Genomic DNA, 27,256 nt, shown 5'->3' with positions numbered 1-27,256 from the left:
ATTTTATGATCAGTTTATTTTCTAGCATTTTTCTGTGTATTCATAAGACAGTAAGAAAAAGGAACAGTTGTAGCCCCTTGAAGCTGCTCTACCATTGTGTTCCTTATGTCTGCTTTCCTGCCCTTTCCTTGTAACTTTCAATTCCCCTAACCACTGCTGTCTGTGACAGTGTTTCAAAGAGATTCAATTTTCAGAAGAAATTACTCCTCATCTCAGTCTGAAATTGGTACTGTTTTTTTCCCTGAGGCTATGTCCCCTGGTTCCAGACTCTTCCATGAGGGGAAACATCCTCTCAGCATTTTCCCTGTGAAGCCCCTTAAGAATTTCATATGTTTTAAGGAGATCGCCTCTCGTTCTTCTAAATTCCAAAGAGTCGACTCCCAACCTGTTAACCTTTCTCTTCAAAGGACAGTCCCTCTAGACCAGGGATTGTCCTAGTGAATCTTTAGTGTCAACTGCAAATTTGCCTATAGTACATTTTATCCTTGCATTCAAGGCATAACTATAGATTGTAAATAATAAGGGCTTGAGGACCGAACCTTGAGCACCTGATGGTTATGTTGTGCCAACCAGGAAAAAGAACCCGACTCTCTGCTTTCTCTTTGCTTGGACAGAAGATTGGCTGACAAAGAAATTACCCATATCCCTTTATGATCTTATCGTCACCTTTCATGGAATGAGACAGAGGGTAGTGGTAAAGGGCTATTGTTTAGCCTGGAAGCCTGTAACCAGCAGCGTGCCACAAAGGATTGCCGCTCGGTCTACTGTTATTTTTCATTTAATTAAATTATTTGGATGAGAATATGGAATGCATGGTCTGTCAGTTTGAGGATGATACCAACATTGGTGGTTCAGTGGACAGTGAAGGTTATCTCAGAGTACAACAGGATCTTGATCAACCAGGCCAATGGGCCTAGGAATGTCAAATGGAGTTTAATTTAGATAAATATGAGGTGTTGCATTTTAGTAAGACAAAACAGGGGAAGACTTGCACAGTTAATGGTAGGGCCCTGAGACGTGTTGTTGAACAGAGAGCCCTAGAGGTGAAGGTACTTAGTTCCTTGAAAGTGACATAACAGGTAGACAGAGTGGTGAAGAATGCATTTGGCATGCTTGCCTTCAGTTATAGTGTTTAGTGCAAGAGTTGGGTGTTATGCTGTGGCTGATAAGTTCACATGCGGAGTACTATATAAAATTCTGCTTGCCCAGAAGGTGTGTTTATGGAACAAGCTACCAGAGGAAGTGTTAGAACATTTAAGTCAGATGGACAGGTACACAGATAGGAAAGGTTTGGAGGGAGAGTGCCAAATGCAGGCAAATGAGATTAGTTCAGTTTAGGAAATCTGGTTGGCATGGATGACTTGGACCGAAGGGTCTGTTTCTTTGATGTACTATGCTTCAACTTATCAATTGTCTTCTTGATAAGATATATTACATAGAGAATTTCCATCATCTAAATGGTTTGTTATAGAACATGGAGCATAGAACTATACATCGCAGAACAGGCCCTTCGACTCTCGATGTTGCGCTGACCTGTGAACTAATATAAGCCCCTCCCCCTACACTATCCCATCATTATCCATATGCCTTCGAAGAATTCTAGCCATTTAATCAGAATACGTTTACCATTTGTAAAACTATGCTCGCTTTGATGGATTGCATTTGACTTTCCGAATGCCCTTTTTATTACTTCCTTAATAGATTTTAAAACTTTCCCGATGACACATGTTAAACTAACTAGTCTGTAGTTTCCTACTTTCTGCCTCCCTCCATTTTTGAATAAGACTGCATGCAGGAAAGTTTCAAAATCTGTAACCCATAGATCTGTTGTTTCTGTTACCTTTCTTTGGGAAGGAAGTGTTTTAAGTTACATGGGACAGTACAGCACAGCCCTTCGGCCTGTGATATTGTGACAAACATGATGTCAGGTTAAACTAATTCCTTCTGCCTGCCCTTAGTCCATATCCCTCAATTCCTTGCATATTCATGTGCTTATCTAAAAGCTCCTTAAATGGTCCCATCCCTGGCAGCATGTTCCAGACTCCTACCACTCTCTAAGAAAAAAAAAGGCTTCCCCCTCACAACTCCTTTCAACTTTCCCACTCTTCTGCTTAAATGCATGCCCCTTAGTATTAGACGTTTCAACTCTTGGGGGAAACAAGTTATCAACCGTCAACCCTATCAATGCGTCTCATAATTTTATGGACTTCTATCAAGTCTCCCCTTAACCTCCACCGCTCCTGAAAAAGTGTAATGAGGGTTTCTAGCCTTTCCTTATAGCTCATACTCTCTAATCCAGGCAGCATCCTGGTAAACCTCTTTTGCATCCTCTCCAAAGCCTCCATATCCTTGCTGTAATGTGACAAACAGAATTTAATGCAATATTTTAAGTGCAGCCTAACTGAAGTCTTACGAAGTTGCAACATGACATCCTGGCTCACTAAGCAAAACACAATTTATTTAAACACTAAAGTTAAAATACAATCAAAGAAAGAGGAATTTAGAATAACAATTCCATTGGAAACTCATCAGAATAATAGATATCTATAGTTTGAGATGATTTGGACCTCAGGTTGTGGATGAGGTTGTAGACATGTTCGCTGAGCCAGTGGGTTTGGTTGCAAACGTTTTGTCACCCAGCAAGGTAACATTGTCAGTGTGCTTTTGGTGAAGCTTTGGTGTTCTGTCCCGCTCGTTACTTACATGCCTCTGTTTGGGGTGTTCGGTACCACTTCTAGTTCTGTTTGTCAGTGGTTTGTACGCCGGGTCTAATTCAATGTGTTTGTTGATGGCATTCCTGTTAGAATACCAGGCCTCTAGGATTTCCTTGGCATGTCTCTGTTTGGCTTGTGCGATTTTGGATGTGTTGTCCCAGTTGAAGTTGTGTCCCTCTTCGTCAATTTGTAGTGAGCCAAATGAGAATTGGTCACGCCTCTTGGCTAGTTGGTGTTTGTGTATACATATTGTCAGTTTTCTTCAAGTTTGGTCGATGTAGTATTTCTCACAGTCCTTGCGTGGTATTTTGTATTTTACACCAGTTTTGCTGGTTTCAGGCATGGGATCCTTTTATGTTTGTCAATCGCTGCCAAAGGGTGGTTTGTTTATGGGCTACTTTGATACCTAGGTGTCTCAGTAGTCTTGTGGTTATCTCTGAAATATCCTTTATGTATGGTAGGGTGATGAGTGATTCTGGTTGTGTTGTGTCTTCCTGTTGTCGGTCTCTGAGGTAATGATGGATTGTGCTTATCAGGAATCCGATCCTTTTGAAGACTCCGTATAGGTGCTCCTATTCTGCTTTGTGTAATTCCAGGTTGCTATGTAAGAGCATCTGGAAGTTTGCAACCAAACCCACTGGCTCGGCAAGCATGTCTACAACCTTAATAGATATAGTAACTGTTAGTATTTAACTTTTTCAGTATAGTAGCATCCCATAAACACATGCCTTGACGAAAAAAGAAAATTTTAGATAAATTCTCACGTGCAGCCCTTCAATCCAGGAGGAAAGGACACCAAGGGAAAATTTTGGAGACAGTAGCAGCCAAGGAGACATTCATTGAAGCTACTGGGAAAATAAACCCAAAAATCTGCATCTGAGAGAACTGGTCACATCCAGTCAGGCTGTTTTATTAAAAAGAAAACATAGGCCTCGCAAGCTGTTTACTCAAGTGGTCTTTGGTAGCAAGTTCAATACCTCCTGCCTTACAACCTCGCTTCAAAAAAAAACGCCAGGACAAAATAACCTCTTATGGTACCACCATTTGTCTTTAGCATGACATTATGGCACTGTTCAGTCCATATTTCCTCCTAGAATGTGTCCAGAGACGGATTGAACTAAAAGTATTGGCTCCAAGTCCTCTCTAGCTAAATCATATATGACCATTTTTTTCAAATCAGCCTTCTGCCAGTTTAGAACTTTGATTTCAGTCCTTTTGTTGTCCCTTTCCAACAGCTATCAAACAACAAATTTGTACTTAAAAAAACTTCACAATTTATTATTATAATATCTATGACCTAAGCTCAGTCTTTAAACACCACTGTCTGTCTCTCAGATTGTCAGGCAGACACAGTTGAGGGGTGTATTCAAAGAAAAATAAGGGATTGGTATTTGCCAGCTCAATGGTTTCATAGAAATCCTTGAACGATACAATGTAATCCAGACACATAGGATTGAATTCTAAGTCACTGATTCATGCAAGCAACTTCTGCAAACTATAGGAGACTTTTTCCCTTGGGTCTTAGCGATTGGGGTTCTTTAAAAATTCTTTTAACAAGGTATGAAATCAGAGAATAAAATGAAACCGCTTCCAGTCTAGCAGTTTCCATGCCATCTTCTGCCCAAAACCTACGCGAAACCAGTTTAAACTATGGTTTCTCTTTCATTTTCAATATGCTCTGTTTGGCTGGCCAGCACCCTTATGCCCTTAATTGACTCATTCAGCATCCAACCAGCTCCCAGTCCCTGTGCAATGCATTTCAGTGCCACAAAAAGTCTGCACTGTTCTGGGAGTGGCAACCAAGCTGCAATTATCACTTTGGATGAGTTCCGAGACACATTAGTTTTTGTTTTCTGCTGCTCGCAAGTCCAAGTTTAACTTCACTTCTCAGTTCCACACCAAAACTGAGAATAATGAAGGTTTCAACAACTTATACTTTGGATGTTAGTGTTAGAATAAAGAAAAGATGAAGTTTGTCATTGTCTTACCAGACCACAGGGTTGCACTCTCATTAGAGAGAGCTGGCTGATGGTGATTTAACCTTGGGGTCACCACACCTCAAGCAAGGTGAGAAGGCAAACCCTTCAAGGTAACCTCAGTTTGGTGCAGTAATTGAACAATTCCAAAGAGAGCAAGGATAAACCAGGAAATAATGAGACAGTCAGTCTAACCTCAAGTGGTGGGAAACTATTGGAAGTAATTCTAAGGATCAGAATTAACGTTCATTTGAAGAGGCAGGGAGTAATCAAGAACAGGCAGCATTGTTTTGTTAAGGCAGGTCACATCTGACCACCTTGATTGGACTTTGTCAAAGAGGTGACCAGATGTATAGATGAGAATACTACTTCTGATGTCATCAGGAATTTGAAATGATGTTGGCATCATTTTACAGTGTAAATCAGCCTTTCAGCCAGCTGAACTAAATCAACTTGCAGTGTTAGAATGTGGACATGTTGACAAGTGGGTTTGGATCATTGTCGTTAAAGCGGAAGGTGTTGACACTTTCAGGCAAGTAATCCGACTACACAGAGCAAGTCATGGTGAAGGGAATTTGTTCTTGGTGTTCCTAAGATGCTGAAACTGAACGCATAACATGTACAGGTGATGTCATCAAGGCAACCCGTAGACAAGGAGTAGAGGACAAGACAAAATTAGACCTTGGCCGTATGAATATTGACACTGGCATGAAAAGCAAGCAAATTTCCTATCATGAAAGTGATTTTCAGTAATTATGTGGAGAGACCAAGACTAATAAGTAGAGATATTAAGAACTGCTGATGCTGGAGTCCGAGATAAACGTGGAGCTGGAGGAACACAGCAAGCCAGGCAGCGTCAGTGGGGGCAGGAAAGTCGACGTTTCAGGTTGGGACCCTTCAAATTCTGAAGAAGGGTCTGACACGAAACATCAACTTTCCTGCTCCTCTGATGCTGCCTGGCCTGTTGTGTTCCTTCAGGTCTACACTGTGTTATCTAATGAGTAGAGATGATGCAAGCATTGTAGTTTAAAACAAACCTTTTTAACCTGTGGTCCACGTCTTGTGGGAAGGAGGAGGAGTTTGAAGATGGGAGGATAGCAAGGCAAATTGACTGGTAAATTGTAGACTTTGTTCAGCCAATTTTTAATGATCTTGTGGTTGGGGAGCATTTTGGTGATAGTGACCATAACTGCCTCACATTTTACATAGCTATGGAGAAGGAGAGGATTAGGCAGAATGGGAGGATATTTAATTGGGGAAGAGGAAACTATGATGCGATTAGACATGAGTTAGGAAGCATGGACTGGGAGCAGTTGTTCCATGGTAAGGGAACTATAGGCATGTGGAGACGGTTTAAGGAACAGTTGTTGGGAGTGATGAGTAAATATGTCCCTCTGAGACAGGCAAGAAGGGGTAAGATTAAGGAACCTTGGATGACGAGAGCGGTGGAGCTTCTAGTGAAAAGGAAGAAGGTAGCTTACATAAGGTGGAGGAAGCTAGGGTCAAGTTCAGCTAGAGAGGATTACATGCAGGCAAGGAAGGAGCTCAAAAATGGTCTGAGGAGAGCCAGGAGGGGGCACGAGAAAGGCTTGGCAGAAGGAATCCGGGAAAACACAAAGGCATTTTACACTTACGTGAGGAATAAGAGAATGATCAAAGAAAGAGTAGGGCCGATCAGGGATAGCATAGGGAACTTGTGTGTGGAGCCTGAGGAGGTAGGGGAAGCCCTAAATGAGTTTTTTGCTTCTGTCTTTACGAAAGAAACCAACTTTGTAGTGAATGAAACCTTTGAAGAGCAGGTGTGCATGCTGGAATGGATAGAGATAGACGAAGCTGATGTGCTGAAAATTTTGTCAAACATTAAGATTGACAAGTCGCCAGGCCCGGATCAGATTTGTCCTCGGCTGCTTTGGGAAGCGAGAAATGCAATTGCTTCGCCACTTGCGAAGATCTTTGCATCCTCGCTCTCCACTGGAGTCGTACCTGAGGACTGGAGAGAGGCAAATGTAATTCCTCTCTTCAAGAAAGGAAATAGGGAAATCCCCGGCAATTATAGACCGGTAAGTCTCACGTCTGTCGTCTGCAAGGTGTTAGAAAGGATTCTGAGGGATAAGATTTATGACCATCTGGAAGAGCATGGCTTGATCAAATACAGTCAACACGGCTTTGTGAGGGGTAGGTCATGCCTTACAAACCTTATCGAGTTTTTTGAGGATGTGACTAGAAAGGTTGATGAGGGTCGAGCTGTGGATGTGGTGTATATGGACTTCAGTAAGGCATTTGATAAGGTTCCCCATGGAAGGCTCATTCAGAAGGTCAGGAGGAATGGGATACAGGGGAACTTAGCTGCTTGGATACAGAATTGGCTGGCCAACAGAAGACAGCGAGTGGTAGTAAAAGGAAAATATTCTGCCTGGAAGTCAGTGGTGAGTGGGGTTCCACAGGGCTCTGTCCTTGGGCCTCTACTGTTTGTAATTTTTATTAATGGCTTGGACGAGGGGATTGAAGGATGGGTCAGCAAGTTTGTAGACGACACAAAGGTCGGAGGTGTCGTTGACAGTGTAGAGGGCTGTTGTAGGCTGCAGCGGGACATTGACAGGATGCAGAGATGGGCTGAGAGGTGGCAGATGGCGTTCAACCTGGATAAATGCGAGGTGATGCATTTTGGAAGGTCGAATTTGAAAGCTGAGTACAGGATTAAGGATAGGATTCTTGGCAGCGTGGAGGAACAGAGGGATCTTGGTGTGCAGATACATAGATCCCTTAAAATGGCCACCCAAGTGGACAGGGTTGTTAAGAAAGCATATGGTGTTTTGGCTTTCATTAACAGGGGGATTGAGTTTAAGAGTCGTGAGATCTTGTTGCAGCTCTATAAAACTTTGGTTAGACCGCACTTGGAATACTGCGTCCAGTTCTGGGCGCCCTATTATAGGAAAGATGTGGATGCTTTGGAGAGGGTTCAGAGGAGGTTTACCAGGATGCTGCCTGGACTGGAGGGCTTATCTTATGAAGAGAGGTTGACTGAGCTCGGTCTCTTTTCATTGGAGAAAAGGAGGAGGAGAGGTGACCTAATTGAGGTATACAAGATAATGAGAGGCATGGATAGAGTTGATAGCCAGAGACTATTTCCCAGGGCAGAAATGGCTAGCACGAGGGGTCATAGTTTTAAGCTGGTTGGTGGAAAGTATAGAGGGGATGTCAGAGGCAGGTTCTTTACGCAGAGAGTTGTGAGAGCATGGAATGCGTTGCCAGCAGCAGTTGTGGAAGCAAGGTCATTGGGGTCATTTAAGAGACTGCTGGACATGCATATGGTCACAGAAATTTGAGGGTGCATACATGAGGATCAATGGTCGGCACAACATTGTGGGCTGAAGGGCCTGTTCTGTGCTGTACTGTTCTATGTTCTATGAATATTGTATAAAGAAAAAATGCTGCTTATGAGGTCAGGAAGTGTTACGTTGGAATGGAGCATGTGAAAAACATGAACAATTTGTGAATTCCATACTAATAAAAACAGTAAATGATAGGGAAAAGTTGCAAATGGGAAATTAAATTAATCTTAAATGCAAGTGGACCATGACTTGGGAGGGGTGGTGGGAAATGGCTTCAAACCTGTAAAAATTAAATTTAACACCAATGCCAGAAAGTTCTTAATGGTACATACTGCAATTTCAGCTGAAACTAGTAGAGATCAGTGTACTGGAACTATTTGCTTCGAACGGCTGTAGAGCCCTTCTGGCTGAATGTTGAAGGCAGCATTGGGGGGAAAGCCCAACTTAACTTTTGTCTGTTCAGTCATAAAGCTGTCATAAGAAACACACAAAATTATAGTTCGTTCACAGCGCATTGGTGGTCATGCCCCTAACTCTTGATGTAGAACATCTACCCTTCGCTAGGGCTAGGTCATTGCATCTTGACAAACGCATTCTTTCTTTATTGCTTCCATTATAAATGTCTCTTATACTGTTTTTTGTCACTGTGGTTTCTTTGTACTATCTATGCAATAATTACGGGAAAATGGTTCAAGTGTTTTGCTGATTTCTTTTCATCTTTTCACTTTGTTTACCAGGATAAATGGAAAGGTTAAGAGAAATGGGCCAGGAGCAGAGAGGTTGGATGAGTTTAGCTTGAGCTTATGTCCAGCATGGACTAGTTGAACTGAAGGGTTTGTTCCCTTGCTGTATGACTGTACAATTCTGTTATAATACAAATGGTTCATGCACCATTTTAATCCAAATCTTTGATCGAGTCACAGAGTCATATAGCGTGCAAACAGACCCGATGGACTAACTCAACCATGCCGACTAAGTTTCCCAAACTAAATGAGTCCCTCTTGCCTGTGCTTGACCCATATTCCTCTAAATCTTTCCTATTCATGTATGTATCTAAATGTCTTTTTAAATCACTTAACTGTACCTGTGTCGACCACTACCACTGGCAGTTCATTCCATTTATTTTCATTCCACGCAGCATCACTGGAGCAGGAAAGCTTCAGAAGGGTCTCGACCCAAAATGTCAGCATTCCTGCTCCCCTGATGCTGCCTGGTCAGTTGTGTTCTTCCAGCTCTGCATTGTGTTATCTGTGACTCCAGCATTGGTAGTTCTTACTATCTCTAATTTCATTGCATGTCTTCTGTAAGTTTTCATCATTGCCTTTGCACTTGGCTTCATGACAGTTTGTTTTTATTTCTTCAACTTTAGTCCCAACTGGCAATGGTTCAGAGATGGTATCCACTTAACAGACGCAAGCCATTACACGTTCAACAACAAAGAGCGCAGTTTGACTCTGAAAAGTGCCAGTCCTGATGATAACGGTGTTTATTGCTGCTGTGCAAGGAATGCTGTGGGAAATGTTTGCAGCAATGATAATTTCACCCTAATGATCATTGGTAAGTTATGAGAGTTGAATTTTGCTGGTCTGGATAGTTGCAGGAAAGTGTATTAGAGCAGACAAAATATGCTCTTAACACCTAATTTTTAAAATATTCCTGACCTTTTGGGTAATGTTGAAAATTATGGATCATAGCTTATAACAAACTTTTGGAAGATTCCCACAAAGACAATTGGATTTGCTTTTCGTAAAAAAAAGTCAATTCTGGATCTAATTAGGCATCTTGAGATGTAAAGATAATTGGCCATCGTATTTGTGGAAAAATAGGTTAATTATATCTAATATGACCAACATTTTCAGGCCTTGAGCGGTGAATCTCCAGAATTTAAATTTCGCAATTGACTCACGCAAGTGACACCTACCTTTTTTAGTTTCTCTCTTTTTCAACAACTGGTCAAATTTGAAAATTAATTGCCCAATGAACTCACGGCAAAACTTGTCTGTGTAAATGAGAACGTAAGTTCGTTTTTACAATATGATCGGTAATGCTGTTTGTCTCAGGATATTTGTGTTTGTGTACAGTCAGTCATTAAGATATTAAAAAATGTCAGCTTTTCTATCCCTTTTGATAGGACATGGGTGTTGCAGATCCCTAATTGCCCTTCAACAGAGTAACTTGCTAAGTTATTTCAGAGCCAGCTGAGAGTCTGGAGTCATGTGTAGGCCAGATTGAATAAAAATGATCAGTTTTCTTCCCAACAAGACTTTAGTTAATGAGATGCATCTTTACAAAAGTTGCTTGTTTCATGTCTCCATCATTGATACTGGCTTTCAATTCCAGGTTTATTAACTGAAATTCAAATTCCGCCACCTGCACTTTTGGGGACAGGAATTCAAATCCCCAAACATTAGCCTGAGCCTCCTGGGTTTCTAGTTCAGGGATGTTATTACTATGCTACCCCTTCCCTGAATGCAGTTTAAGAGAAGAAAAAATGACCAAGCAAATCTAATCTCTCCTCATGTCTTTATTTCTTTCTGATTTGACAGTAATTCTTCTACCTTCCTGCTCCATCTGTCCTCTTTGTATTAGTGTTTTATATTTCTGGTCATGGAAATACATGGTTACCATTAACTGAAATCTGAAATTTCTTGCAACATACTCTGTTACCTGCCTGTACTTCCAGTGATTCATGCCAAGATGCCCTGCTTCAAAATGATCCACTGATTTTCTTAATATTTTCAGAGAATGTGTGAAATTTGTATTCCTCAGAGAAATTAATAAGTTAAATTTATCTCCCTCCCACCGCCAAATTGAGATGACAATTGGGCACACTTGCTTGAATAAGGTAACTAGGCAGAACAGTCTTCTGCATGCTTGAAATTCTGTATCCATTTTTAAAAAATGCTACAGTGAAAACAGTTATTTACCCATTTACTCAGTGTAGTTATTGGAAAATGCATATGAAGGGTGTTAAACAGTATTAGCCTGCCTCACAGATTAGTCAACTTTATACTTTATACACAGTAAAAAAAAGTGTGGTGTGCGAAAAAACTAAACTTTTATATTTTGAAATTGTTACAAAGGAGAGGTCAACCTCCTCTAATAACTAAACCCCAAACATCCAGAAAAGCCTGTCTCATCTCATAATCTGTTGAAAGAAGTATGAAAAGTGGTAAAACCTGCCTCTCACCTCCCCCCTCCTGAATCTGCTGTAAAGGAGTGGCCAAATGAAAGAAAGCCCTGATGCTCACTTTATAATTAACAAGTGACAATTTATTGATCTAACTCTAATGTATGCAAATTAACAGAACTACTGACAAGCCAAACAATTGCCCCTCAACTAATAACTATTCCCGATTAATTTTCTGATGGTAAGCTGTTCCAGTAAGCATGAGTCCCACTTGTATAAGCCAAAGCAATAAGAAAAATAAATTAAAACTTATCCTGGCTCCACACTACCTCCATTGATCTTCAGTCAGGAACATCTTTCTCCGTTGAGTTCTTGTGTCAAGAATATTAGGTAGGAGTGCTGCTATATTCTTTAGTTTTAGATGATGGTTTTCTGAGAGCTTAGAGAATTCTAACAGAATCAGTGATTCATTCTTTTATAGCTGATAACTGTTCTCTTGGCAGATGACATTTGACTGTTACACCAATTTTCAAATGCCCTCTTCTTTTACACTCTTGATGACCTATGAATTTCTTCTAATATGATTGGTCCTAGGTTGTCAGAACCATCAGATTTAAATTTATTTGGGCTTTGATATCTCGGGCCCGGTTTAAACTAATTGGCTAATTCAAAAACCCGTTGTCTTGATGAAAATGCCGCCTTGCCTGCTAACAGTGTAGCCTTTTGTTACAATGTTTCAATTTCAGGAACTCACTATGCATCTGCTGCTCCCTGCAGACTTTTCCTTTACTTTCGGACTCCTTTTAAAGGAACCACACACTAACCCCACCCTGCCCCCTGCCGTCCCTGTGATTTTTCAAACATCAAATACTGTACCTAACTTCACAACATAATCATAGAATCCTAACAGTGCAGAAAGAGGCAGTTTGGCCCATTTGTTTCATGCACTGACTGCCCAAAGTACATTTCCCCCCCCCCCCCCCCCCCCAAAAACTCATACCATGGCTAACCCACCTAACCTTTACATCCCTAAACACTACGTGGGGCAATTTTTAGCATGGCCAGTCCAATTAACCTACATACTTTTGGACTGTGTGAGAAAACAGAAGCACCTGAAGCAAAGCCATGCACACGTGGGGAGAAAGTGCCAACTCCGCACAGACAGTTCCCTAATGCTGGAAACAAACTTGGATTCCTAGTACTGAGAGGCAGCAGTGCTAACCACTGTGTCACCAAGCTGCCCCAATCTTTAACAAACCAATTAATCATATGTAGACTATTTTCTTGCATTTTAATTATCAAATGCAAGAGACATCAGGCTCACTGACTTTTCCTTACCATATTTCTTAAATAGTGGCACAACATTAGCTAATCTCCAGTCTTATGGCACGTCACCTGTAGCTTTTGATGTTGCAATTATCTTAGCAAGGGTCCCAGCAATCTTCAGCCTTGCTTCCCACAGAGTTCGAGGGTACACCTGATCAGGACCCAGGAATTTATCCACCTTTTTATGCATTTTAAGAGGTTCAGCATCTCCTCCTCTGTAATATGCACATTTTTCAAGATGTTGCTATTTATTTCCCCACGTTTTCTATCTTCCATATCCTTCTCCACAGTAAATAATGATGCAAAATACTCATTTAGTATCTCTCCCATCTCCTGCTGCTCCACATATACGTGGCCTTGCTGATCTTTTAATGGACCCTATTCTGTCCTTCGTTACCCTTTTGTCCTTAATGTATTTCTAGAATCCCTTCTGGATTCTCATTAACCCTATTTGCCAAAGCTATTTCATGTCCCCTTTTTGCCCTCCTTATTTCCCTCTTAAACATACTCCTGCCTTTATAGTCTTCTAGGGAATCACTCAGTTTCACCTGTCTATACCTGACATATGTTTCCCTCATTTTCTTGACCAAAACCTCAATTTCTCTAATCATCCAGCATTCCCTACTCCTACCAGTCTTGCCCTTCACCCTAACAGGAACATACTCTTTCTGGACCCTTGTTTACCTTTACCTGCAAACATCCACCCCAGTCAACTTTTGAAGGCTCTTCACTAGTATTGTCAAAATTGGCCTCCTCCAATTCAGAACTTTAACTTATAGATCTGTTCTATCTTTTTCTGTCACTATTTTAAAACTAATAGAATTATGGTCTGGCTGCAAGGTGCTCCCCCACTGACCCCCTCAGTCACCTGCCCTGCCTTATTTCCCAAGAGTAGGTCAAATTTTATAACTTCTGAGCAGTCACGTCCATATACTGAATCAGAAAACTTCCTTGTGCATGCTTAACAAATTCCTCTCCAACCAAGCCCTTAACGCTCTGGCAGACCCCGCCTATGTTAAGACAATTAAAATCCTGTACCATAACCACCCTATTATTCTCTCAGATAATTGAGATCTCCTTACAAATTTGTAACCTGAAGTCACATCTACTGTACTTCTAACCTGAGTTTTAAATCCTTTTTCTACCTTTAAGCATCAATACTGGGATCTGTTTTGTTATTTACATAAATTATATAGATGAAAATGTGGGGACATCAAATTTGCAGATGAACCAAGATTAGTAGAGTGGTTAATAGTGAAGAAGATGATTGTAGGATACACAAAGATATAGATGGGTTGGCCAGATGGGCATACCAGTGGCAGATGATATTTTACCCAGATAAGTGCGAGGTGATCCATTTTGGAAGAAGGATCAAGATGACGGATTATTTAATGAATGGAAGGGCACTGGGAAGCTTAGTAGAACAGAAGGATCTTGGGATAATTATTCACAGATTCCTGAAGTTAAGTGTGTGTGTGTGTGTGTATAAGATATTTGAGGCAAAAAGCTGTCATCAGTCATGGCACAGGGTATAAGAACAAGGAGTTGCACACATGGTTGATCAGGCCACAGTGGAGTACTGTGCCCAGTTCTGGACACATCACTACAGGAAGTATGTAATAGCACTAGAGGGGTTACAGATGAGGCTCACCAGGATGCTGCCTGGGATGGAGAAATTGAGCTGTAAGGAGAGACTAGATAGGCTTGGATTATTTTCTTCAGAGCAAAGAGGACTGAGGGGGGACATAATTGAGGTGTAGAAGATTATGATGGGTATGCACAGGGTGAGTGGAGAGCAGTTGTTCCTTTGACTCCTCAATCAATAGAGGGTAAAATATTTGGACGAACACTCTTTAAATATCATTCAAGGGTATGGGACAAGTGCAAGAAATTGGGATTAGTGCACCTTTTGTGGTAGTTATGTTGGTGTAGATTCAGTGGGCTGCAGCCTTTTCTGCGTTATGAATCTGTGTCTTTGCTGACCTTGCGTTAGTGATGCTAGAAATTTGCAGTCTTTCAAATCTGCAAAACTCCATTTGATGTCACTCTGCTATTTTTGTGTACTGGAAGTGAGAGCATCACTTGGATGGATCTCATTTAAGAGATAATGGGAACTGCAGATGCTGGAGATTCCAAGATAATAAAATGTGAGGCTGGATGAACACAGCAGGCCAAGCAGCATCTCAGGAGCTCAAAAGCTGACGTTTCGGGCCTAGACCCTTCATCAGAGAGGGGGATGGGGAGAGGGAACTGGAATAAATAGGGAGAGAGGGGGAGGCGGACCGAAGATGGAGAGTAAAGAAGATAGGTGGAGAGAGTGTAGGTGGGGAGGTAGGGAGGGGATAGGTCAGTCCAGGGAAGACGGACAGGTCAAGGAGGTGGGATGAGGTTAGTAGGTAGCTGGGGGTGCGGCTTGGGGTGGGAGGAAGGGATGGGTGAGAGGAAGAACCGGTTAGGGAGGCAGAGACAGGTTGGACTGGTTTTGGGATGCAGTGGGTGGGGGGGAAGAGCTGGGCTGGTTGTGTGGTGCAGTGGGGGGAGGGGATGAACTGGGCTGGTTCAGGGATGCAGTAGGGGAAGGGGAGATTTTGAAACTGGCGAAGTCCACATTGATACCATTAGGCTGCAGGGTTCCCAGGCGGAATATGAGTTGCTGTTCCTGCAACCTTCGGGTGGCATCATTGTGGCAGTGCAGGAGGCCCATGATGGACATGTCATCAAGAGAATGGGAGGGGGAGTGGAAATGGTTTGCGACTGGGAGGTGCAGTTGTTTGTTGCGAACTGAGCGGAGGTGTTCTGCAAAGCGGTCACCAAGCCTCCGCTTGGTTTCCCCAATGTAGAGGAAGCCGCACCGGGTACAGTGGATGCAGTATACCACATTGGCAGATGTGCAGGTGAACCTCTGCTTGATGTGGAATGTCATCTTGGGGCCTGGGATGGGGGTGAGGGAGGAGGTGTGGGGACAAGTGTAGCATTTCCTGCGGTTGCAGGGGAAGGTGCCGGGTGTGGTGGGGTTGGAGGGCAGTGTGGAGCGAACAAGGGAGTCACGGAGAGAGTGGTCTCTCCGGAAAGCAGACAGGGGAGGGGATGGAAAAATGTCTTGGGTGGTGGGGTCGGATTGTAAATGGCGGAAGTGTCGGAGGATGATGCGTTGTATCCGGAGGTTGGTGGGGTGGTGTGTGAGAATGAGGGGGATCCTCTTGGGGCGGTTGTGGCGGGGGCGGGGTGTGAGGGATGTGTCGCGGGAAATGCGGTCAAGGGCGTTCTCGATCACCGTGGGGGGAAAGTTGCGGTCCTTAAAGAACTTGGACATCTGGGATGTGCGGGAGTGGAATGTCTTATCGTGGGAGCAGATGCGGCGGAGGCGGAGGAATTGGGAATAGGGGATGGAATTTTTGCAGGAGGGTGGGTGGGAGGAGGTGTATTCTAGGTAGCTGTGGGAGTCGGTGGGCTTGAAATGGACATCAGTTACAAGCTGGTTGCCTGAGATGGAGACTGAGAGGTCCAGGAAGGTGAGGGATGTGCTGGAGATGGCCCAGGTGAACTGAAGGTTGGGGTGGAAGGTGTTGGTGAAGTGGATGAACTGTTCGAGCTCCTCTGGGGAGCAAGAGGCGGCGCCGATACAGTCATCAATGTACCGGAGGAAGAGGTGGGGTTTGGGGCCTGTGTAGGTGCGGAAGAGGGACTGTTCCACGTAACCTACAAAGAGGCAGGCATAGCTGGGGCCCATGCGGGTGCCCGTGGCCACCCCCTTAGTCTGTAGGAAGTGGGAGGAGTCAAAAGAGAAGTTGTTGAGTGTGAAGACGAGTTCAGCTAGGCGGATGAGAGTGTCGGTGGAGGGGGCCTGGTCGGGCCTGCGGGACAGGAAGAAGCGGAGGGCCTTGAGGCCATCTCCATGCGGAATGCAGGTGTACAGGGACTGGACGTCCATGGTGAATATGAGGTGTTGGGGGCCAGGGAATTGGAAGTCCTGGAGGAGGTGGAGGGCGTGGGTGGTGTCACGGACGTAGGTGGGGAGTTCCTGGACCAAAGGGGAGAAAATGGAGTCCAGATAGGTGGAGATGAGTTCGGTGGGGCAGGAGCAGGCTGAGACGATGGGTCGACCAGGGCAGGCAGGTTTGTGGATTTTGGGAAGGAGATAGAAACGGGCCGTGCGGGGTTGGGGAACAATGAGGTTGGAGGCTGTGGGTGGGAGGTCCCCTGAGGTGATGAGGTCGTGAATGGTGTTGGAGATGATGGTTTGGTGCTCGGGTGTGGGGTCATGATCGAGGAGGCGGTAGGAGGTGGTGTCGGAGAGTTGGCGTCTGGCCTCGGCGATGTAGAGGTCAGTGCGCCATACTACCACTGCGCCACCCTTGTCTGCGGGTTTGATGGTGAGGTTGGGGTTGGAGCGGAGGGAGCGGAGGGCTGCCCATTTCCACTCCCCCTCCCATTCTCTTGATGACATGCCCATCATGGGCCTCCTGCACTGCCACAATGATGCCACCCGAAGTTTGCAGGAACAGCAACTCATATTCCGCCTGGGAACCCTGCAGCCATATGGTATCAATGTGGACTTCGCCAGTTTCAAAATCTCCCCTTCCCCCACTGCATCCCTAAACCAGCCCAGTTCATCCCCTCCCCCCACTGCACCACACAACCAGCCCAGCTCTCCCCCCCCCCCCCCCCCCCCCCCACTGCATCCCAAAACCAGTCCAACCTGTCTCTGCCTCCCTAACCGGTTCTTCCTCTCACCCATCCCTTCCTCCCACCCCAAGCCGCACCCCCAGCTACCTACTAACCTCATCCCACCTCCTTGACCTGTCCGTCTTCCCTGGACTGACCTATCCCCTCCCTACCTCCCCACTTACACTCTCTCCACCTATCTTCTTTACTCTCCATCTTCGGTCCGCCTCCCCCTCTCTCCCTATTTATTCCAGTTCCCTCCCCCCATCCCCCTCTCTGATGAAGGGTCTAGGCCCGAAACGTCAGCTTTTGTGCTCCTGAGATGCTGCTTGGCCTGCTGTGTTCATCCAGCCTCACATTTTATTATCTTGGATCTCATTTAACCCTATTTTACCAGATTTTGCTCATAGTTAAATCTGTTAACCCCATGTATAATTCCAGTAGGTCATTGCTGGGCTCCAGTCAAACCTGGTATTTATTTGCCAAGTTATTCTCAAAACTAAATACATGAGTGGAGTCTGATTATTATCTGTATAACTCTGAGAGTGTTTGTATTTTGAATCTCCCATTCTTAAAATTCTGCTTTCTATTTGATTGTTTGAGCTTTTTTAAATGAAGCAGATGGGATTTTACGACAATACAAAGTAGTTGCATGCATGACACTAATAGAGGCTAGCTTTCAATTCAGTTTGATTAATAAAATTCAAATTCCACTCTCCAGAAAATTAGCCTGGTTTTCTAGCACGGTATCACCACATTCCCGTTGCTCTCTATTACCGTACCCTCGACCGTGAGCCAACCAGTAATGATATGTTAACCTGCATTTCAAAAACTCTGATTTTATGTCCTTTTATAAATACTCTTATTTAGACATTGTCCACCTTTTTTAATTCTTGCAATTTGTAAGGTTTTCATTTAAGGTAATATACCCACGTACTAACTCAGAAGAATGCCATCTTTTTCTCTGTGATCCATATAAATGAAACTGTAACAAACAACCAACGTCAGCCTTCCTGCTCCTCTGCTGCTTGGTCTGCTGTGTTCATCCAGCTCTACGCTTTGTTACCTCAAACAACCAAGTTAATTTGTTTTATGTAATGTAATCTGACTTTTATCTGTGACTGTATTTTATAGACGCCAGCTTTCCACAACCTGTAATCCGACCTAAGGAACAGATTGTCAACAAAAAAGAAGATGCTATTTTTCACTGTCAGTTTACAGCTATACCTCCCCCAATACAGGAATGGTTATTTGATGATTCCATTATCCATAATTCCTCAAGGTAAAGGTTTTTGTTCCTGAGTTCTTGATATCAACGAGCAGTAATTGAAATAGTAAGGATAAAATTATCAGGACATATATTATTGATGACTGTTTGCGGTGCTAAATGCATATTCCACTCGAACACATTTAGCATCAGTGAGCATAATGTATTTTGTCTTTTTCTTTGACTTGTTTCCTTTCTCCCTGCCCCTAAATGTAATGACATTCAATTTGCCTTCCTAATCACTTGCTGTATCTGCAGAATAACTTATTGCAGTTCAAGCACCAGGATACCCTTTGTACCTCTCTCCCTCTATTTAAATGATGCACTGCTTTACGGTTCCTGTCCAAGTGGACAGGCTCACATTTTCCCATATTTGCTCATCTGGATAATTTTTGCTTACTTTCTTAACCTGTTTATACACATCCCTCTGTGGACCACTGTTGTCCTCTTGACAATTTACAATCTAACTTATCTTTGTATCGTCAGTAAGTTTAGCAACAGTGCATTTGATCTCTTCAGCCAAGACACTGATCTAGTGCAATAAGTGTGCCTTATATTTAATATTGCTTGGAAGCTATACGTTTTGAAGTTTAGTGTAGAAAGGAGTTTGTTTCAAGTTTTGTGGATTCTTCAGGTTTGGCTTCAGATGAGGTCCCGGAGCACTGGAGAATTGCTCATGTTGTCCTTTTGTTTAAGAAGGCTAGCAGGCATGCTGCAGGTAATTATCGACCGGTGAGCCTGACCTCAGTGGTAGGGAAGCTGCTGAAGAAGATACTGAGAGATAGGAGCTAATCCCATTTGGAAGAAAATGAGCTTATCAGTGATAGGTAACATGGTTTTGTGCAGGGAAGGTCATGTCTTACCAACTTAATAGAATTCTTTGAGGACGTGACAAAGTTGGTTGATGAGGGAAAGGCTGCAGATGTCATATACATGGACTTCAGTAAGGCGTTTGATGAGGTTCCCCATTGCAGGCTGATGGAGAAAGTGAAGTCACATGGGGTCCAGGGTGTGCTAGCTAGATGGATAGAAAACTGGCGAGGCAACAGGAGACAGAGTAGTAGTGGAAGTGGGTTTCTCAAATTGGAGACCTGTGATCAGTGATTCTCCACAGGGATCTATGCTGGGACCACTGTTGTTTGTGATATACGTAAATAATTTGGAGGAAGGTATAGGTGGTCTGATAAGCAAGTTTGCAGATAACATGAAGATTAGTGGAGTAACAGATAGTGAAAGGGACTGTCAGAGATTACAGCAGAATATAGATAGTCTGGAGAGTTGGGCAGATAAATGGCAGATGGCGTTCAATCCGGGCAAATGTGAGGTGATGCATTTTGGAAGATCTGGATGTGAGTTTGCTCGCTGAGCTGGAAGGTTAGTTTTCAGACGTTTCGTCACCATTCTAGGTAACATCATCAGTGAGCCTCCAGTGAAGTGCTGGTGTTATGTCCCGCTTTCTATTTATCTGGTTAGGCTTCCTTGGGTTGGTGATGTCATTTCCTGTTCTTTTTCTCAGGGATGGTAGATTGGCCCCAAATCAGCTAATGAACTTAAAAGACCTTATACAGACAACAAATAAAACGAACGTCATCTACAAAATACCTTGCAAGAACTGTGACAAACACTACATTGGACAAACTGGCAGAAAGCTAGCCACCAGGATACATGAACATCAGCTAGCCACAAAACGACATGACCCACTATCACTCGTATCCTTACATACAGATAAGGAAGGACACCACTTTGATTGGGACAATACATCCATCCTAGGACAAGCCAAACAGAGATATGCACGAGAATTCCTGGAGGCATGGCATTCCAGCCGGAACTCCATCAATAAACGCATTGATTTGGAGCCAATCTACTATCCCCTGAGAAAAAGAACACGAAATGACATCACCAACCCAAGGAAACCTAACCAGATAAATAGAAAGCGGGACATAACACCAGTGCTTCGTCGGAGGTTCACTGATGATGTTACCTAGAATGGTGACGAAACGTCTGAAAACTAACCTTCCAGCTCAGCGAGCAAACTCACATCCAGAGCCTCAACCTGAGCTACAAATCTTCTCAAAATTTTGGAAGATCTAATTCAAGGGCGAACTGTACAGTAAATGGAAACTTCTTGGGGAAAAACGATGAACAGAGAGATCTGCGTGTTCAGGTCCATTGTTCCCTGAAGGTGGCAATGCAGGTCAATAGGGTGGTCAAGAAGGCATATGGCATGCTTTCCTTCATCGGACGGGGTATTGAGTACAAGAGTTGGCAGGTCATGCTACAGTTGTATAAGACTTCGGTTCGGTCACGTTTAGAGGACTGCGTACAGATCTAGTCGCCACATTACCAAAAGGATGTGGATGCTTTGGAAAGGGTGCAGAGGAGGTTCACCAGGATGTTGTCTGGTATGGAGGGCGCTAGCTATGAAGAAAGGTTGAGTAGATTAAGATTATTTTCATTAGAAAGACGGAGATTGAGGGGTGACCTGATTGAGGTCTACAAAATCATGAGGGGTATAGACAAAGTGGATAGCAAGAAGCTTTTTCCCCGAGTGGGGACTCAATTACTAGGGGTCATCTGCTCAAAATGAGAGGAGGAAAGTTTAGGGGAGATACGCATGGAAAGTTCTTTACACAGAGGGTGGTGGGTGCCTGAAACGCATTGCCAGTGGAGGTGGTAGATGCAGACACAATAGTCTCTTTTAGGATGTATCTGGACTGGTACATGGATGGGCAGGGAGCAAAGGGATACAGACCCTTAGAAGATAGATGACAGTTTTAGTCAGAGGATCTCAAACGGTGCAGGCTTGGAGGGTTGAAGGGCCTGTTCCAGTGCTGTAATTTTCTTTGTAGTGTGGAATAATTTCATGCAGATGCCAGTAAAGGCTGGTTTGTTTTTTTTTCATGGCTGCGGTAGATGGACTTTTAATCAGTCAGGGTATCAAGAGTTATGGGGAATAGTTGGGCAAGTGGAACTGAGGGTTGTCAGATCAGCCATGATATCATTGAATGGCTGAGCATACTTGATGGACTGAATGGCCTGCTTCTGCTCCTATGTCTTATGGTCTCATGATGGCCATTGCTACTCATTTCCCAGCAGTAGTACCTTTTTAGGCTAAGGTAGTGGTAAAGAATTTAGCGGAGTTCTTTACCAGTTATAGTTTACCAGTGGAGATCACAAGGTTCCAATTTTATTTCTAATACTTTTCTGGAAGATGCGAATGGCCATGGTATTGTACAATTCAAGTTCTTGGCATACAGCCAACAGACAAATTGAGCTTTAGTGATGCCATCAAGCCCTCAGAACGGCGGTCAGGCCATACTTTCATTACTGCTTGTAGTATTTTCATGATTTCCAAGGACTGGGATTTCGTTTGTTCGCCATATGGACTTCACCTAGTGTATTTAGTGGATTTTGTCCTCTATATTAGTAGATGGCCGTGAGGTAAGGGGACTTCTGAAATTAGTCAAAGATGACTTTTTAGGACGAAAGAATGAGTCATCCGTGTTAAGCTACGCATCTTTGTTTCTGAACTGACAAACAGGATCCTGTAAAATAGCTCAGGAACAACTTGGAGCATCGCAAGCGTACATAAAGTAACGAGTCAAGAAGCATGTCCAAACCAAACAACTAAATTGATGTGAAGCGTTAGTTAGTTGCCTTTATAAGGTGAACTGTCGAAAGCATGCATCAGTGATTTATAAAGGGTAGCCAAAAGAATTGGTCAAGTATTTTATCTAATTGTCAGCCTTGATTGCTGGGAAAAGAAATTGTCACAGATTTGTTGTAACATTTTGAATATCTGGAACAGGAAAAGCAAATATTATGTCAGCTAATAAGTAAGGGGCAATGAGAATTGGATAGAAGGAAAACAAAGCAATTCCCAAACCAAACCCCCTACAGCCGGACTGTTAAGGAGGTTAGACAACATGCTTTCATTTTAAGAAGCCGAAGAAGGAAAGGACCTAATAATGTTTTGTAGACCGGTTTTGTAAACATCTATTGGGACAATGTAGGGCATGCAACTTTGGCCATTCATGATGTGGTTGCAGAGAATTATTTCCTGTGAAAACAGCATCCTTTTCACTTGAGTCCCAGGGAGCATTGCCTACTTCCCCAACTGATTCTTAACTAGTATATTGAAGAAAGAGAGCTCATTTGAATTTCCATTTCAAACATGTCGCCCTCTCTTGGTATTTTTGCACATTGTTCTGATTGAGTGCAAGATGGAAAGCTTTGATAAAATGACTTTTCTTTTTTAAGCAATGTTGGTAAGTTTTGTTTGATGATAAACTCTTTTAATGGTGTTTAATAAGAAATCTGGTTGATAGATCTGTTTAAATCTTGATGTCAGAAAGATATCTAACAACAGATCATCTTGGTAGTTGGAACAAGTGTTTTCATGTGGTGAGCTGTGGAGTGCTGAAGCTAAAGTGAAGGTGCTTTCTTGCAGCTTCTGTTGTAGCAATGGATTATAAATAATATTGGCACATGCTCATCACACATCATCAACTTTAAAATGACTCATTTATGCTCACCCTATGCTTTCTATCAGCTAATCTATCCTCAGTCTGTGCTGATATATTGTCCTCTACACCATGAGCTTTTTTTCTACATAGTAACCCTTAATGTGGCACTTCATTAAATGTCTTTTGGTTATAAGTGCATACACCAGATCCCTTTATTAGCAGTGCTTCTTGCTTCCTTTAAAACAAACTTCAAATTATTCAAAGATAATAGGAACTGCAGATGCTGGAGAATCCGAGATAACAAGGTTTGAAGCTGGATGAACAGTAGGCCAAGCAGCATCTTAGGAGCAGGAAAGCTGACTTTTCGGCCCTAGGCCCCGAAACGTCAGCTTTCCTGCTCCTGAGATGCTGCTTGGCCTGCTGTGTTCATCCAGCTCCACACCTTGTTATTTCAAAATATTCAAACCCAATTTTTCTTTCATAAAACTTTTAAAGATTTTCAAAGTGCCCTGCTATAACTTCCTTAACAGATTCCAGCATTTTCCCTAAGACAGAAATTAGGCAAATCATCCTACAACTCCCAGTTCACTCTCTTTAAACTCCCTTTAAAGTAATCATAAAGCCCTTAATAAAGTTTTTAAAATCTTTTTATTCAATCCACTGTTCTCTTCCTCAAGCTACGTGATTAATCATATAGTGAATGCTGCAAACTACAAATGTCTTTACTGTGAGGTAATTAATATTATTAATTTTAAGGTTTTGGGAAATCTGGGGTGTAGTTATGGCACAGTTCCTAGCTTCTGACCTGCTCTTGTAGTCAAAAATGTTTGTGGCTGTAAAGTAGTGTTTAGTCGGTGATAACCCTAGGATGTTGGTAGAGGGGTATTCAGTAATGGTAATGCCATTGAATGTTCAGAAAAGATGAATGAATGATGAAAATCTAGAAAGCCTCCACTTTGTCATATATTTTACCTCTTCTTGGACAACAAATGGGGCTTAAAACTTTGTGAGCAAGTGGAGGAAAAAGTACCCAAAATTCTTGCTTTTGATTGCTGTTAGTGATTCAGACTACAAAGAGCATTTGTAATTTGAATGTGGGATGAGGGAAAAAGGATGCTGTAGGCTAGATTGCTAACATTCACTGTTTAACTTCATCGTGAAGCATAATGTATATCTAGAAAGCAAAGAAAGAAAAGCATGCATTTATATATCACTTTATAATCATTGGAAACTCAAAGTACCTCAACCACAGGCATAATTTTTTAACTGTTGTACTGCTCATGTTGTTGCAGGAAATGCAGCAGTCAACTTGGACTTGGCAAAAATCCCAGGCACAGCCATATGATGACAATCAGATAATCTTGTTGATTGAGGAATAAAAATACCTGCATTGATGATTCTCATCTTCAAAATAAGATCTAATATTCAGAGCTAGTCTCCTCTGAAGTAGAGTGCTTTCAACGGCATAATCTATCCTCAGTCTTACACTAGAGTATCAGCCTTGGCCTTTAATGCTCCAACCCTTACGAGGTTCAAGATTTACATGATTCCAAAGTGAAAGTGCTCCCACAACTGACCAAAACTGTTGATGGAGCCACGTCTTAGCATGCTGAAGCTTCAGGGCATGGAAACTGCAAAAATACCAATTGTAGGAAATGCAAAGCTATAGTTAACCTGAATATTCTCCTCCTCAGGACTACTATATTTGCTAATGGCTCCCTACTACTTACCAATGTGAAATCTCGCAGCTTTGGTGTGTATAAATGTATTGGTCGGGGTCCAAGAGGGAAGCCTGTCGTGCTGGAAGCTGCTCTGCGAATGGCAGGTAAGAATAAAATATTCTGTGAATGTTTAAATTTTAACCACTTCGTTCATGTTGGACTGTGAAGCCAGTGGTACAGATAAAATCATGCTCAAAAGAACCAACTGCTTACTTTCTTGTTCATCCTTCTGCTCCTCTGTTTATAATAATTTGTTGGAGGAAAGACCTTCTGGACATAATTGAATAGAAGTTAACTGCACCTTTTGGGGAAGTTTCAATCAGCTATTTACATAGGGGAAGGTGAAGAACAATACAGTATTAGTGGTTGACTGCTGGAGTGAGGAACCAAGTGAGTGTCAATTGGTCACATGACCAGTTTTTGCTGCTTTCAAACTTATTGTAATTTAACTGCATATAAGCACATAAGCTCCTCTTTTTAGTCAGGCTATGCAGTTGGTTCTGTTCCAGATCCTTATGAATCAAATACATGGAGCAGTGAAGAGGATTTGAAATATAATAATAATAGGATGCTCTTGTGTGGTGACATGAAAAATGTTAAACAGAAAAGGCAAGGCAAACATGCAGTGTAGGAATACAAGTAATAATGGCCAGTGTGTAACAGAGTCAGGGATAAGTTATACCAATGAGTGCTCCGACAAGTAAGGTCAGAGTAGGGGAAAATGATGTAAAGGCTGAAAGAAAGGATCTTTGTGAACAGTGTCAAACTAAAAGAAAAGGTGTCCAATGCTGTGAAGATTCATAGTAGGTCAGAAATTTGAAAAATTTTGGAATGTCCAAAGGATGCTTAAAAATCTAATAAAGATGAGGAACTTGGAATATGGATGTAAACTAACAAGAAATGTGAAAACAGGCAGCTCAAGATCCCATAAGAATAACTAAAGGAAGCATTGGATGTGCCTGGGAATGGTAGAAACTTTGAACAATTACTGTGTACCCAGGTTCTTGATTGGGGAAAAAGAAATCTAGGTCCCATGTTCCCTCTAATTAATTTCGTTAGTGTGCAGACCTCTGAGATCAGTACTGGGACCCTTATTATTTATGATACACATAAAAGAAAATGGGGAAAATGTTAAGTAAATTTGTAGATGACACCGAGTGGATGAGTGAATAATAGCGAAGAAGATGGTTGTGGTTTGCAGGAAGATATAGGTAGGTTGGCCAGATGGGAAGATAGTGACAGATGATATTTTAGTGTGATAAATGTGAGATGATGCACCTTGGAAGAAGAAACAAGATGAGGGGGTATTTAATAAATGGCAAGACACTGGGTAGCTTAGTGGAACAGATGGATCTTGGGGTAATTATTCACATATCCCTGAAGTCGGCATAGCATGTGTATAGGATAGTTAAGAAGGCATACGGGATGCTTGCTGTCATCAGTCATGGCACAGGATATAAGAACAAATTGTACACATGGTTGGTCAGGCTGCAACAGGAGTACTATGTGCAGTTCTTTGAAGAGATCCAGCATCACCTCCAGGGTGCTAGAACAGCCTTTAGCTGTCTGCGGACAAGGATGTTCGAGAGCAACAACATCAGACCCAACACCAAAATTGTGGCTTATAGAGCTGTGATGACCCCCACCCTCCTTTATGACTCTGAGACATGGACTGTCAACAGCAGACACCTCAAGGTACTGGAGCAGTACCACCAATGTTGCCTGCGCAAGATCCTGTGAATCCGCAGGGAAGAAAAATGCACCAATGCCAGTATTCTCAACCAGGCCAACATCCCAAGCATCGAGGCAGTGACCACCCTTGATTAGCTACGATGGGCTGGGCATGTCGAGAGTGTGATTGACACGAGACTCCACAATAAGGTGCTGTACTCCCAGCTTCAAAATGGCAGGTGGGCTCCATGTGGACAGAGGAAACACTTCAATGCTTCTCAAGGCCTCACTGGTGAACTGCTGCATTCCCACAGACACCTGGGAATGACTGGCCCAAGATCATCCAAAGTGGAGATGGACCACCTGAGAGGGTGTCGAACACTTCAAAACTTGCCGTCGGGAGAAATGAAAGCCAGGCAAAAACAGTGAAAGGAGCGTGCTGCCACACCAATGGCCACCCACCTCTTCCTGTGAGCACCACCTGCCCCAAGTGAAACAGCCTGTAGGAGCTGTATCCGTCTGTACAGCCACCTGTGGGCTCACCCTGGGAGAGTAACAGCCATCCTCATCTACGAGGGACTGCTGATAATGATGACTGCGTGCAGTCTTGTCACATGAGAACAGCAAGGATGTAATAGCACTGGAGAGGTTACAGAGGAGGTTCATCAGGATGTTGCCTGGGATGGAGAAATTAAGCTGTAAGGAGAGACTAGATAGGCTTAGATTGCTTCCTTTAGACCAGAGAAGACTGAGGGATGACATAAGTGAGGTATGTAAGACTGAGGGGCATGGACAGGGTGAATAGAGAGCAGCTATTCTGCTTGGTTGAGGGTTGGTCACAGGAAGGGCTAGTTTTAGGGTAAGGGGCAGAAGATTCAGAGGGGTTTTTGGGGAACTTTTCACTCAGGTGGTGAGAATCTGGAATGCACTGCCTGGGAAGGTAGTGGAGGCTGGAAACCTTTACAACCTTTAGACAATATTTGGATGA

At 42.9% G+C, this 27,256-nt stretch overlaps 1 protein-coding gene across 2 annotated transcripts in view; it reads left to right on the top strand.

Annotated features, from left to right (window-relative positions):
* The window catches only part of LOC125452813 (inactive tyrosine-protein kinase 7-like), a 212,741-nt gene that overhangs the window by 92,093 nt on the left and 93,392 nt on the right, over positions 1–27,256 (top strand). For both annotated transcript variants that reach the window (XM_048531693.2, XM_048531694.2), the window contains exons 4-6: positions 9,392–9,579; positions 18,278–18,425; positions 24,571–24,701. In XM_048531693.2, the coding sequence (XP_048387650.1) occupies positions 9,392–9,579; positions 18,278–18,425; positions 24,571–24,701 (467 nt within the window). The remainder of the gene's footprint in view (positions 1–9,391; positions 9,580–18,277; positions 18,426–24,570; positions 24,702–27,256) is intronic.

Source organism: Stegostoma tigrinum, chromosome 4 (assembly GCF_030684315.1).
Source record: "Stegostoma tigrinum isolate sSteTig4 chromosome 4, sSteTig4.hap1, whole genome shotgun sequence".
In the NCBI taxonomy this organism is placed as follows: Eukaryota; Metazoa; Chordata; class Chondrichthyes; order Orectolobiformes; family Stegostomatidae; genus Stegostoma; species Stegostoma tigrinum.
The sequence above is the reverse complement of the archived record's forward strand: the minus strand, read 5'-3'. Positions and strand labels throughout refer to the sequence as shown.